This window comes from Scomber scombrus, unplaced genomic scaffold, assembly GCF_963691925.1.
Source record: "Scomber scombrus unplaced genomic scaffold, fScoSco1.1 SCAFFOLD_77, whole genome shotgun sequence".
Lineage (NCBI taxonomy): Eukaryota > Metazoa > Chordata > Actinopteri > Scombriformes > Scombridae > Scomber > Scomber scombrus.
In genome coordinates this window covers 1-14,218 of record NW_026910683.1, presented here as the reverse complement: position 1 = coordinate 14,218, position 14,218 = coordinate 1, and the positions used below count along the sequence as shown (strand labels likewise).

General features: G+C 45.8%; 1 protein-coding gene across 1 annotated transcript; it reads right to left on the bottom strand.

Annotated features, from left to right (window-relative positions):
• Positions 1 to 8,982: 8,982 nt before the first annotated feature.
• Positions 8,983 to 10,664, bottom strand: hjv (hemojuvelin BMP co-receptor; the record flags this gene model as incomplete). Its single annotated transcript, XM_062415314.1, is given in 2 exon segments — positions 8,983 to 9,733; positions 10,188 to 10,664. Coding segments are annotated over 2 exon segments (1,104 nt in total), but the record flags the coding sequence as incomplete, so codon positions are not given.
• Between the last annotated feature and the right edge of the window lie 3,554 nt (positions 10,665 to 14,218).

Sequence of the window (14,218 nt, the reverse complement as noted above, 5' to 3'; positions counted from 1 at the left end):
ATACATCATCTATACACCGTCTATACGCCATCTATACATCATCTATACACTGTCTATACGCCGTCTATACGCCGTCTATACATCATCTATACATCATCTATACATCATCTATACGCCATCTATACGCCATCTATACATCATCTATACGCCGTCTATACACCATCTATACACCGTCTATACATCGTCTATACACCGTCTATACACTGTCTATACACCGTCTATACATCATCTATACATCATCTATACATCGTCTATACACCATCTATACGCCGTCTATACACCATCTATACGCCATCTATACACCATCTATACACCATCTATACATCGTCTATACACCGTCTATACATCATCTATACATCGTCTATACACCGTCTATACACCATCTATACATCGTCTATACACCGTCTATACACTGTCTATACACCGTCTATACACCATCTATACATCATCTATACATCATCTATACATCGTCTATACACCATCTATACGCCATCTATACATCGTCTATACGCCGTCTATACACCATCTATACATCATCTATACATCGTCTATACACCATCTATACGCCGTCTATACATCGTCTATACGCCGTCTATACATCGTCTATACGCCGTCTATACGCCGTCTATACATCGTCTATACACCATCTATACACCGTCTATACATCGTCTATACATCGTCTATACATCGTCTATACGCCGTCTATACATCGTCTATACACCATCTATACGCCGTCTATACATCGTCTATACATCGTCTATACGCCGTCTATACATCGTCTATACGCCGTCTATACACCATCTATACACCGTCTATACATCGTCTATACAACGTCTATACACCATCTATACGCCGTCTATACAACGTCTATACACCATCTATACGCCGTCTATACATCGTCTATACATCGTCTATACACCATCTATACACCGTCTATACATCGTCTATACAACGTCTATACACCATCTATACGCCGTCTATACATCGTCTATACACCATCTATACATCGTCTATACGCCGTCTATACATCGTCTATACACCATCTATACGCCGTCTATACACCATCTATACACCGTCTATACATCGTCTATACATCATCTATACACCGTCTATACATCATCTATACGCCGTCTATACATCATCTATACGCCGTCTATACATCATCTATACGCCGTCTATACATCATCTATACGCCGTCTATACGCCGTCTATACATCATCTATACACCGTCTATACGCCGTCTATACGCCGTCTATACATCATCTATACGTCGTCTATACACCATCTATACACCGTCTATACACCATCTATACGCCGTCTATACGCCGTCTATACGCCATCTATACGCCGTCTATACATCATCTATACACCGTCTATACACCATCTATACATCGTCTATACACCGTCTATACGCCATCTATACATCGTCTATACGCCGTCTATACACCATCTATACATCGTCTATACATCATCTATACACCATCTATACACCATCTATACGCCATCTATACATCGTCTATACATCATCTATACATCATCTATACATCATCTATACGCCGTCTATACATCATCTATACACCATCTATACATCGTCTATACACCGTCTATACACCGTCTATACATCATCTATACATCGTCTATACACCGTCTATACACTGTCTATACACCGTCTATACATCATCTATACGCCATCTATACATCATCTATACGCCGTCTATACGCCGTCTATACATCATCTATACACCGTCTATACGCCGTCTATACGCCGTCTATACATCATCTATACGCCGTCTATACATCATCTATACACCGTCTATACGCCGTCTATACGCCGTCTATACATCATCTATACGCCATCTATACATCATCTATACACCGTCTATACGCCGTCTATACATCTTCTATACATCATCTATACGCCGTCTATACATCATCTATACACCGTCTATACGCCATCTATACATCATCTATACACCGTCTATACGCCATCTATACATCATCTATACACTGTCTATACGCCGTCTATACGCCGTCTATACATCATCTATACATCATCTATACATCATCTATACGCCATCTATACGCCATCTATACATCATCTATACGCCGTCTATACACCATCTATACACCGTCTATACATCGTCTATACACCGTCTATACACTGTCTATACACCGTCTATACATCATCTATACGCCATCTATACACCATCTATACGCCGTCTATACATCGTCTATACACCGTCTATACACCGTCTATACACTGTCTATACACCGTCTATACATCATCTATACATCATCTATACATCGTCTATACACCATCTATACGCCGTCTATACACCATCTATACGCCATCTATACACCATCTATACACCATCTATACATCGTCTATACACCGTCTATACATCATCTATACATCGTCTATACACCGTCTATACACCATCTATACATCGTCTATACACCGTCTATACACTGTCTATACACCGTCTATACACCATCTATACATCATCTATACATCATCTATACATCGTCTATACACCATCTATACGCCATCTATACATCGTCTATACGCCGTCTATACACCATCTATACACCATCTATACATCGTCTATACACCGTCTATACATCATCTATACATCATCTATACATCGTCTATACACCATCTATACGCCGTCTATACACCATCTATACGCCATCTATACACCATCTATACACCATCTATACATCGTCTATACACCATCTATACATCATCTATACATCATCTATACATCGTCTATACGCCGTCTATACACCATCTATACGCCATCTATACGCCGTCTATACACCGTCTATACATCATCTATACACCATCTATACGCCATCTATACGCCATCTATACGCCGTCTATACATCATCTATACACCATCTATACGCCATCTATACGCCGTCTATACATCATCTATACACCGTCTATACATCGTCTATACACCGTCTATACACTGTCTATACACCGTCTATACACCGTCTATACACCATCTATACATCATCTATACGCCGTCTATACATCATCTATACACCATCTATACATCATCTATACGCCGTCTATACATCATCTATACGCCATCTATACGCCGTCTATACGCCGTCTATACATCATCTATACATCATCTATACGCCATCTATACGCCGTCTATACGCCGTCTATACATCATCTATACATCATCTATACGCCATCTATACACCATCTATACGCCATCTATACATCATCTATACATCATCTATACACCGTCTATACACCGTCTATACATCGTCTATACACCATCTATACGCCGTCTATACATCGTCTATACACCGTCTATACACCATCTATACACCATCTATACGCCGTCTATACATCATCTATACATCATCTATACGCCATCTATACACCATCTATACATCATCTATACACCGTCTATACACCGTCTATACATCGTCTATACACCATCTATACGCCGTCTATACATCGTCTATACACCGTCTATACACCATCTATACACCATCTATACGCCGTCTATACATCGTCTATACGCCGTCTATACATCATCTATACATCGTCTATACATCATCTATACGCCATCTATACATCGTCTATACGCCGTCTATACACTGTCTATACATCATCTATACGCCATCTATACATCGTCTATACGCCGTCTATACATCATCTATACATCATCTATACACCATCTATACGCCGTCTATACATCATCTATACATCATCTATACGCCATCTATACACCATCTATACGCCATCTATACATCATCTATACACCATCTATACGCCGTCTATACATCGTCTATACATCATCTATACATCGTCTATACATCATCTATACGCCGTCTATACATCGTCTATACATCGTCTATACACCATCTATACGCCGTCTATACATCATCTATACATCATCTATACATCGTCTATACATCATCTATACGCCATCTATACATCGTCTATACGCCATCTATACACCATCTATACATCATCTATACGCCATCTATACATCGTCTATACACCATCTATACACCGTCTATACATCATCTATACGCTGTCTATACACCATCTATACATCGTCTGTAAAGCAGAATCTGTTATTACTGTCAACTGTAAGCATGAAGATACATATCACATGATCAAATGATCAGATCTTCAGGGTTATGATGTCACATGATTAAATCAGACACACAGGTGTGCATGTACAGGTGCTGCTGATGTTACAGTGCTGAGATGTCTCACTCTGCACAGAGAGACAGGACCAGAGGGATCACCTGGAGGATTACAGGTGGGCGGAGTCACAGCAGCTGACTGAAGTCAAACTGTGAATGAAGCTGCAGAGGATCAGCTGATTACATAACTGAGCTGCATATATCTAATCTGATCATGTGATCACACACAGCGCTGCATGTTCACTTTGCTCATGGCTGCATTCACAATGTATTGATGAGAGAATCTGTTTGTGGCATTTATGTGTATTTGCTCAATCACATTATTTCATGTAATAAAGATTGATTGACGTATATGCCCCCCCACCTAATACACACACACACACACACACACACACACACACATTCAATGTAATGCATTACTAATTTATATAAAGACAAACAGTTACACCCAGAGAACAGCTACTGAAGACCACCAGTGCTGTGTCTTACATCACACTATAGTTTACTTCCTGTTAGTACACTTCTATTAGTACACTTCCTGTTAGTACACTTCCTGTTAGTACACTTCTATTAGTACACTTCCTGTTAGTACACTTCCTGTTAGTGCACTTCTATTAGTACACTTCCTGTTAGTACACTTCCTGTTAGTGCACTTCTATTAGTACACTTCCTGTTAGTACACTTCCTGTTAGTACACTTCTGTTAGTACACTTCCTGTTAGTACACTTCCTGTTAGTACACTTCTATTAGTACACTTCCTGTTAGTACACTTCCTGTTAGTACACTTCTATTAGTACACTTCCTGTTAGTACACTTCCTGTTAGTTGAGGGTGAGAAGTGTCCATAGACCCACACTCACCATACTTCTCAGTGTGAACACACTCATGCACTCAGAATATGAAGTGTGCAGAAGAAGAGATCTGAGACATCCTGCTGTGTGACATCATTAGAGGAACTGCACCAGAATCACACAATGCCACTTACACTAAGGTAATGTTAACATAATGTGAATATATTCATTCATTCATTCATTCATTCATTCATTCATTCATTCATTCATTCATTCATTCATTCATTCATTCATTCATTCATTCATTCATTCATTCATCATCATCATCATCATCATCATCATCATCATCATCATCATCATCATCTCTCTCAGTCTGAATATCTCTCACCTGCAGCCGTCAGCCCGTCAGCGCTGCCTCAATCCTCTTAGATTAATCTGCTCTAAGATCAGTTTTACACGTGTGTGTGTGTGTGTGTGTGTGTGTGTGTGTGTGTGTGTGTGTGTATGTGTGTGTGTGTGTGTGTTTCTATCCCTGTGGGGTCCATGACCTGACACAGTCCCAGTCGAGCATTGCATAGAGAACAGTTTCCTCCTCCTCGTGAACCCTGCTGGTCATGGACGGTACTGCAGTGTGTATTGAATATACTTTAGTAGCAGTTCAGATACTTGTGTAGAAAAGGACTCTATTAAAAGCAGAAGGACTGATTCAATCTTTACTCCAGTAAAAGTCAGAAAGTTCAGACTCAGAAATTTACTGAAGTATAAAAGTAAAAATGAATTTTGACTATCGATGATAAACAATAGTTTCCTGATAACTGAAACAAACAGAACAGTTTGGACAGTTTGGTTCTGCTGCAAGACAGAAGAAAAATAAATATAAAATATAAATAATATAAATGTATAATACAAAGCGTAGCTCACAAGAGCCTAATGACGAGTACAATATATGGTTCTTTGTTTCCCTCTCCCGGACGTGGGTCACCTGGGCCCCCCCCCCCCCCCTGGAGCCAGGCCTGGGGGTGGGGCTCGATATAGAGCGCCTGGTGGCCGTGCCTGCACTCATGGGGCCCAGCCGGGCACAGCCCGAAGAGAAAACGTGGTACCCCCTTCCCGTGGACCCACCACCCGTAGGAGGGGCCAAAGGGGCCGGGTGTGATGTGAGCTGGGTGGCAGCTGAAGGCGGGGACCTTGGCGGTCCGATCCTCGGCTGCAGAAAATAGCTCTAGGGACGTGGAACCTCTCTGGTGGGGAAGGAGCCTGAGCTGGTACGCAAGGTTGAGAAGTTTCGGCTAGATATAGTCGGCCTCACCTCGACGCATAGCAAGGACTCCGGAACCAGTCTTCTCGAGATGGGTTGGACTCTCTTCCACTCTGCAGTTGCCGCTGGTGAAAGGCGCCGGGCAGGGGTGGCAATACTTATTGCCCCCCCGGCTTGGCGCCTGTATGTTGGAGTTTATCCCGGTGGATGAAAGGGTAGCCTCCCTCCGCCTTCGGGTGGGGGGAAGGATCCTGACTGTTGTTTGTGCCTATGGTCCAAACAGCAGTTCAGAGTATCCACCCTTCTTGGACTCCTTGGAGGGGGTGCTGGAGAGTGCTCCCTCTGGGGATTCCATCATTCTGCTGGGGGACTTCAACGCTCACGTTGGCAGCAACAGTGAGACCTGGAAGGCTGTGATTGGGAGGAACGGCCCGATCTGAATCCGAGTGGTGTTTTGTCATTAACCCTAACTTCTTACAATGGATAAAACAGATTGTCCATAACGAACACCATGTTCAAGCATCAGGGTGTCCATGTCTTGGACACTCGGGCGGAGAGAGGGGCGGAGCTGTCAACTGATCACCATCTGGTGGTGAGTTGGCTCTGATTGTTCGGGGAGGATGCCGGTCAGACCTGGCAGACCCAAACGCATTGTGAGGGTCTGCTGGGAACGTCTGGCAGTCTCCTGTCAGAGAGAGCTTTGACCATGTACCGGGGGAGGCGGGGGACATTGAGTCCGAGTGGGCCATGTTCCGTGCCTCCATTGTCAAGGTGGTCGGTGCCTGTCGTGGTGGCAATACCCGAACCCGCTGGTGGACACCGGCGGTGAGGGATGCCGTCAAGCTGAAGAAGGAGTCCTATTGGGCCTTTTTGGCCTGTGGGACTCCGGAGGCAGCAGGCAGGTACCGGCAGGCCAAGCGGGGGGAGGCTGCGGCGGTCGCTGAGGCAAGAACCCGGACATGGGAGGAGTTCGGTGAGGCCATGGAGAACGACTTCCGGACGGCTTCAAAGAGGTTCTGGACCACCATCCGGCGTCTCAGGAGGGGGAAGCAGTGCACCGTCAACACTGTGTACGGTGGGGACGGTGCACTGCTGACCTCGACTCGAGACGTTGTAGATCGGTGGAAAGAATACTTCAAAGACCTCCTCAATCCCACCGACACGCCTTCCGGTAAGGAAGCAGGGCCTGGGGACCCGGGTGTGGGCTCTCCTATCTCTGGGGCTGAGGCTCCTCGGTGCCAGGGCCCCGGGGGTGGACGAGATCCGCACGGAGTTCCTCAAGGCCCTGGATGTTGTGGGGCTTCATGGTTGACACGACTCTGCAGCATCGCGTGGACATCGGGGGCAGTGCCTCTGGATTGGCAGACTGGGGTGGTGGTCCAACTATAGGGGGATCACACTCCTCAGCCTCCCTGGTAAGGTCTATTCGGGGGTACTGGAGAGGAGGGTCCGTCAGATAGTCGAACCTCGGATTCAGGAGGAGCAATGTGGTTTTCGCCCGGGTCGTGGAACTGTGGACCAGTTCTACATCCTCTGCAGGATCCTTGAGGGTGCATGGGAGTTTGCCCAACCAGTCCACATTTGCTTCGTGGACTTGGAGAAGGCATTCGACCGTGTCCCTCGGGGAGTCCTGTGGGGGGTTCTCCGGGAGTACGGGGTATCGGACCCCCTGATACAGGCCGTCCGTTCCCTGTATGACTGGTGTCAGAGCTTGGTCCGCATAGCTGGTAGTAAGTCGGACTCGTTTCCGGTGGGGGTTGGACTGCACCAGGGCTGCCCTTTGTCACCGATCCTGTTCATAATCTTTATGGACCAGGGCGTTGAGGGGGTCCGGTTTGGTGACCTCAGGATTGGGTCACTGCTTTTTGCAGATGATGTGGTCCTGTTGGCTTCATCGAACCGTGACCTCCAACTCTCACTGGATCGGTTCGCAGCCGTGTGTGAAGCGGCCGGGATGAGAATCAGCACCTCCAAATCCGAGTCCATGGTCCTCAGCCGGAAAAGGGTGGAGTGCACTCTCCGGGTCGGGGATGAGATCCTGCCCCAAGTGGAGGAGTTTAAGTACCTCGGGATCTTGTTCACGAGTGAGGGAAGGATGGAGCGGGAGATCGACAGGCGGATCGGTGCGGCGTCTGCAGTAATGCGGACTCTGCACTGATCCGTCATGGTGAAGAAGGAGCTGAGCCGAAAGGCAAAGCTCTCGATTTACCAGTCGATCTTCGTTCCTACCCTCACCTATGGTCATGAGCTTTGGGTAGTGACCGAAAGAACGAGATCACGGGTACAAGCGGCCGATAATGAGCTTCCTCCGTAGGGTGGCTGGGCTCTCCCTTAGAGATAGGGTGAGAAGCTCGGTCATCCGGGAGGAGCTCGGAGTAGACCCGCTGCTCCTCCGTGTTGAGAGGAGCCAGATGAGGTGGCTCAGGCATTTAGGTAGGATGCCTCCCGGACGCCCGGGTGAGGTGTTCAGGGCACGTCCCACCGGTAGGAGACCCAGGACACGCTGGAGAAACTATGTCTCTCGGCTGGCCTGGGAACGCCTCGGGATCCCCGGGAAGAGCTGGAGGAAGTGGCTGGGGAGAGGGAAGTCTGGGCTTCCTGCTTAGGCTGCTGCCCCCCGCGACCCGACGCCGGATAAGCAGAAAGAAGATGGATGGATAAATATATAATAATATAATATAAATAATATAAATATAATATAAATATTAGGGCTGTCAGCGTTAATCGTGATGCAGTGACTTTACTTCACACATTTTACTGTAAAACTTTATTTACTGAATCAGTCAACAGATCATCATCATCGTCATCATCATCACCAGCACGCCATGTTACAGTCACATGACCTACGGTGACCTCAGGTGAGTTTGTCTGCGGCTTCAGGTGCCGGTCAGAGTTCCCAGCATGCTCAGCAGCAGCAGAGGTAACAGTGTGTGTGGGGTGGCTGCTGGGGGGGCGGAGGCGGCGGGCGGCAGGTGGACTCTGTGCGTGTCAGAGATCATCGACTGGGCGTCCTGCAGCGCGGCGACGGCGGACGAGCTGGCGTTCAGGTCTCCGGTGGCGATGAGGTCGAACACGCAGGCCTGGTAGTAGACGTCCTGCGCAGGAAGCAGCGCGGCGCAGTGGGCGTGGGCGGCGGCGGCAGGAAGCGGCGAGGACGTGGGCGGTGGGAGGCGGGTGTTGAGTCTCTGGGAGGCGGGACATCCCCACACACACAGCTGCAGGTCCTGCTCGGGGCCGAACGCCGCCACGATGCGGCGCGGCGAGCGCAGCGACAGGCTCAGCGAGCGGCCGCTCTGACGCACCACCAGCAGCGTGCCGATGTGGGCGGCGCGGATCTCTGCGTGGCGGCCGGGACTCTGCGAGGTCACCAGCAGGCTGTGATGACCTCGCCGCTCGCCGCTCCACACGGAGCCGTCAGCGAACGCCGCCGGGACGTTATCGAGCTCCGCCTGGTACAGCTGCTGATCAATACACTGACGCCAGTTCTTAAAGATGATCGTGATCTGACAGGAAGTGACATCAGAGGACACAGTCATGTGACATTCACCGATAATCATACAAACAAATCAATATTTTATAATTGATTCTGTTTTTAATCTCAAATGTTTTTAATTTCTTACATTTATAAACGATCAATAATGAAATTAATGATTTGTGACTTAAATGAGCCACAACATGTTTAAAATAAATTATTATTGATACTATTCATTTCAGTATTATCTTGCTAGTTAAAATAATTAATAGTATTTATAACATTAAATCATTTATATTATTAGATTTAAACAGGAGCTAAAACGGTTTGCATAAAGGACCAGCACAAGATAAATATCAGAATATTAATATAGAGCTGAAATGAAGATAAGTTAAAGACTGATCTATTTAAAACATTATTCATGTTTTTATTTATTCAAGTTCAGTTAAAATGAGTCAAATCTGAACAGAGTCCGGCAGACTCACCTTTGTGAGCGCTGTGGTGTGAGTCCCGGCCCTCATAGACGAGCTGGTGGCCTGTATGTACAGGTACTCGTTGTCTACGAGAGGCCACGCCCCCTGCACAGCACAGGTGTGGAAGTCATTGTTGAATGTTCGAACGTGCGGGTCTCCAAACACGCCGCAGTGCAAGTACTCGGGGGTCCGGCCCTCTCGGGTAAAGAAGCCCTTCTCATAGAGGCAGGAGTCACCTGACAGCGTGCCTTGAGGCTGGAGGCGGGGCTGGGCAGTGGGCCCGGCCCGCGGGCAGCGGTGCTGGATCAACAGATCCTCGATGCCCTGAACCGCCGAGTGGTACGCCAGGTCGCCACGACACGCCCGCGCCATCCGCCGGGTGCACAGGGCGTAGGAGCGCAGGGCGCTGCAGTAACCGGCGTTCACCGCCTCCCTGCTGAGAGCTGACACACCTGCTGCTGCACCACCTGCTGCACCACCTGCTGCACCACCTGCTGCACCGCTGCTGCTGCTGCCTAGGTCCAATGTTGCTGCCACAAAGTCTGAGTTACACCTCAGGATCCGACAGGAAGCTCCGACTGAAGAGAAGAAACATCAGCAGCTGTCCAACAGATTCACATTACTGAGTTTATAGTCAGTGGTTACCATGTACGACACCATGGCACACACACTATTTTACTTTGAAGGTTTAAATGCTGCAACCCAGCTGTACCTAACTACCTCTGTAGACTCTATAACTACCTCTGTAGACTCTCTAACTACCTCTGTAGACTCTAACTACCTCTGTAGACTCTAACTACCTCTGTAGACTCTCTAACTACCTCTGTAGACTCTAACTACCTCCGTAGACTCTAACTACCTCTGTAGACTCTAACTACCTCTGTAGACTCTAACTACCTCTGTAGACTCTAACTACCTCTGTAGACTCTATAACTACCTCTGTAGACTCTAACTACCTCTGTAGACTGTAACTACCTCTGTATACTCTAACTACCTCTGTAGACTCTAACTACCTCTGTAGACTCTAACTACCTCTGTAGACTCTCTAACTACCTCTGTAGACTCTCTAACTACCTCTGTAGACTCTATAACTACCTCTGTAGACTCTAACTACCTCTGTAGACTCTAACTACCTCTGTAGACTCTGTAACTACCTCTGTAGACTCTCTAACTACCTCTGTAGACTCTAACTACCTCTGTAGACTCTAACTACCTCTGTAGACTCTAACTACCTCTGTAGACTCTATAACTACCTCTGTAGACTCTAACTACCTCTGTAGACTCTAACTACCTCTGTAGACTCTATAACTACCTCTGTAGACTCTAACTACCTCTGTAGACTCTCTAACTACCTCTGTAGACTCTAACTACCTCTGTAGACTCTCTAACTACCTCTGTAGACTCTAACTACCTCTGTAGACTCTAACTACCTCTGTAGACTCTATAACTACCTCTGTAGACTCTATAACTACCTCTGTAGACTCTAACTACCTCTGTAGACTCTAACTACCTCTGTAGACTCTGTAGACTCTAACTACCTCTGTAGACTCTAACTACCTCTGTAGACTCTAACTACCTCTGTAGACTCTAACTACCTCTGTAGACTCTGTAACTACCTCTGTAGACTCTAACTACCTCTGTAGACTCTAACTACCTCTGTAGACTCTATAACTACCTCTGTAGACTCTGTAACTACCTCTGTAGACTCTAACTACCTCTGTAGACTCTATAACTACCTCTGTAGACTCTAACTACCTCTGTAGACTCTAACTACCTCTGTAGACTCTAACTACCTCTGTAGACTCTGTAACTACCTCTGTAGACTCTCTAACTACCTCTGTAGACTCTAACTACCTCTGTAGACTCTCTAACTACCTCTGTAGACTCTGTAACTACCTCTGTAGACTCTAACTACCTCTGTAGACTCTCTAACTACCTCTGTAGACTCTGTAACTACCTCTGTAGACTCTAACTACCTCTGTAGACTCTAACTACCTCTGTAGACTCTGTAACTACCTCTGTAGACTCTAACTACCTCTGTAGACTCTAACTACCTCTGTAGACTCTGTAACTACCTCTGTAGACTCTATAACTACCTCTGTAGACTCTGTAACTACCTCTGTAGACTCTAACTACCTCTGTAGACTCTAACTACCTCTGTAGACTCTATAACTACCTCTGTAGACTCTGTAACTACCTCTGTAGACTCTAACTACCTCTGTAGACTCTCTAACTACCTCTGTAGACTCTGTAACTACCTCTGTAGACTCTAACTACCTCTGTAGACTCTGTAACTACCTCTGTAGACTCTAACTACCTCTGTAGACTCTATAACTACCTCTGTAGACTCTCTAACTACCTCTGTAGACTCTAACTACCTCTGTAGACTCTCTAACTACCTCTGTAGACTCTAACTACCTCTGTAGACTCTATAACTACCTCTGTAGACTCTATAACTACCTCTGTAGACTCTGTAACTACCTCTGTAGACTCTATAACTACCTCTGTAGACTCTATAACTACCTCTGTAGACTCTAACTACCTCTGTAGACTCTATAACTACCTCTGTAGACTCTATAACTACCTCTGTAGACTCTAACTACCTCTGTAGACTCTAACTACCTCTGTAGACTCTATAACTACCTCTGTAGACTATAACTACCTCTGTAGACTCTATAACTACCTCTGTAGACTCTATAACTACCTCTGTAGACTCTGTAACTACCTCTGTAGACTCTATAACTACCTCTGTAGACTCTGTAACTACCTCTGTAGACTCTATAACTACCTCTGTAGACTCTAACTACCTCTGTAGACTCTATAACTACCTCTGTAGACTCTAACTACCTCTGTAGACTCTATAACTACCTCTGTAGACTCTATAACTACCTCTGTAGACTCTAACTACCTCTGTAGACTCTAACTACCTCTGTAGACTCTATAACTACCTCTGTAGACTCTATAACTACCTCTGTAGACTCTAACTACCTCTGTAGACTCTGTAACTACCTCTGTAGACTCTAACTACCTCTGTAGACTCTAACTACCTCTGTAGACTCTCTAACTACCTCTGTAGACTCTATAACTACCTCTGTAGACTCTAACTACCTCTGTAGACTCTAACTACCTCTGTAGACTCTAACTACCTCTGTAGACTCTATAACTACCTCTGTAGACTCTAACTACCTCTGTAGACTCTATAACTACCTCTGTAGACTCTATAACTACCTCTGTAGACTCTATAACTACCTCTGTAGACTCTAACTACCTCTGTAGACTCTAACTACCTCTGTAGACTCTATAACTACCTCTGTAGACTCTAACTACCTCTGTAGACTCTAACTACCTCTGTAGACTCTGTAACTACCTCTGTAGACTCTAACTACCTCTGTAGACTCTAACTACCTCTGTAGACTCTATAACTACCTCTGTAGACTCTATAACTACCTCTGTAGACTCTAACTACCTCTGTAGACTCTATAACTACCTCTGTAGACTCTATAACTACCTCTGTAGACTCTATAACTACCTCTGTAGACTCTATAACTACCTCTGTAGACTCTAACTACCTCTGTAGACTCTATAACTACCTCTGTAGACTCTAACTACCTCTGTAGACTCTATAACTACCTCTGTAGACTCTATAACTACCTCTGTAGACTCTAACTACCTCTGTAGACTCTAACTACCTCTGTAGACTCTAACTACCTCTGTAGACTCTGTAACTACCTCTGTAGACTCTAACTACCTCTGTAGACTCTATAACTACCTCTGTAGACTCTATAACTACATCTGTAGACTCTAACTACCTCTGTAGACTCTAAATACCTCTGTAGACTCTAACTACCTCTGTAGACTCTAACTACCTCTGTAGACTCTGTAACTACCTCTGTAGACTCTAACTACCTCTGTAGACTCTAACTACCTCTGTAGACTCTAACTACCTCTGTAGACTCTGTAACTACCTCTGTAGACTCTATAACTACCTCTGTAGACTCTAACTACCTCTGTAGACTCTGTAACTACCTCTGTAGACTCTATAA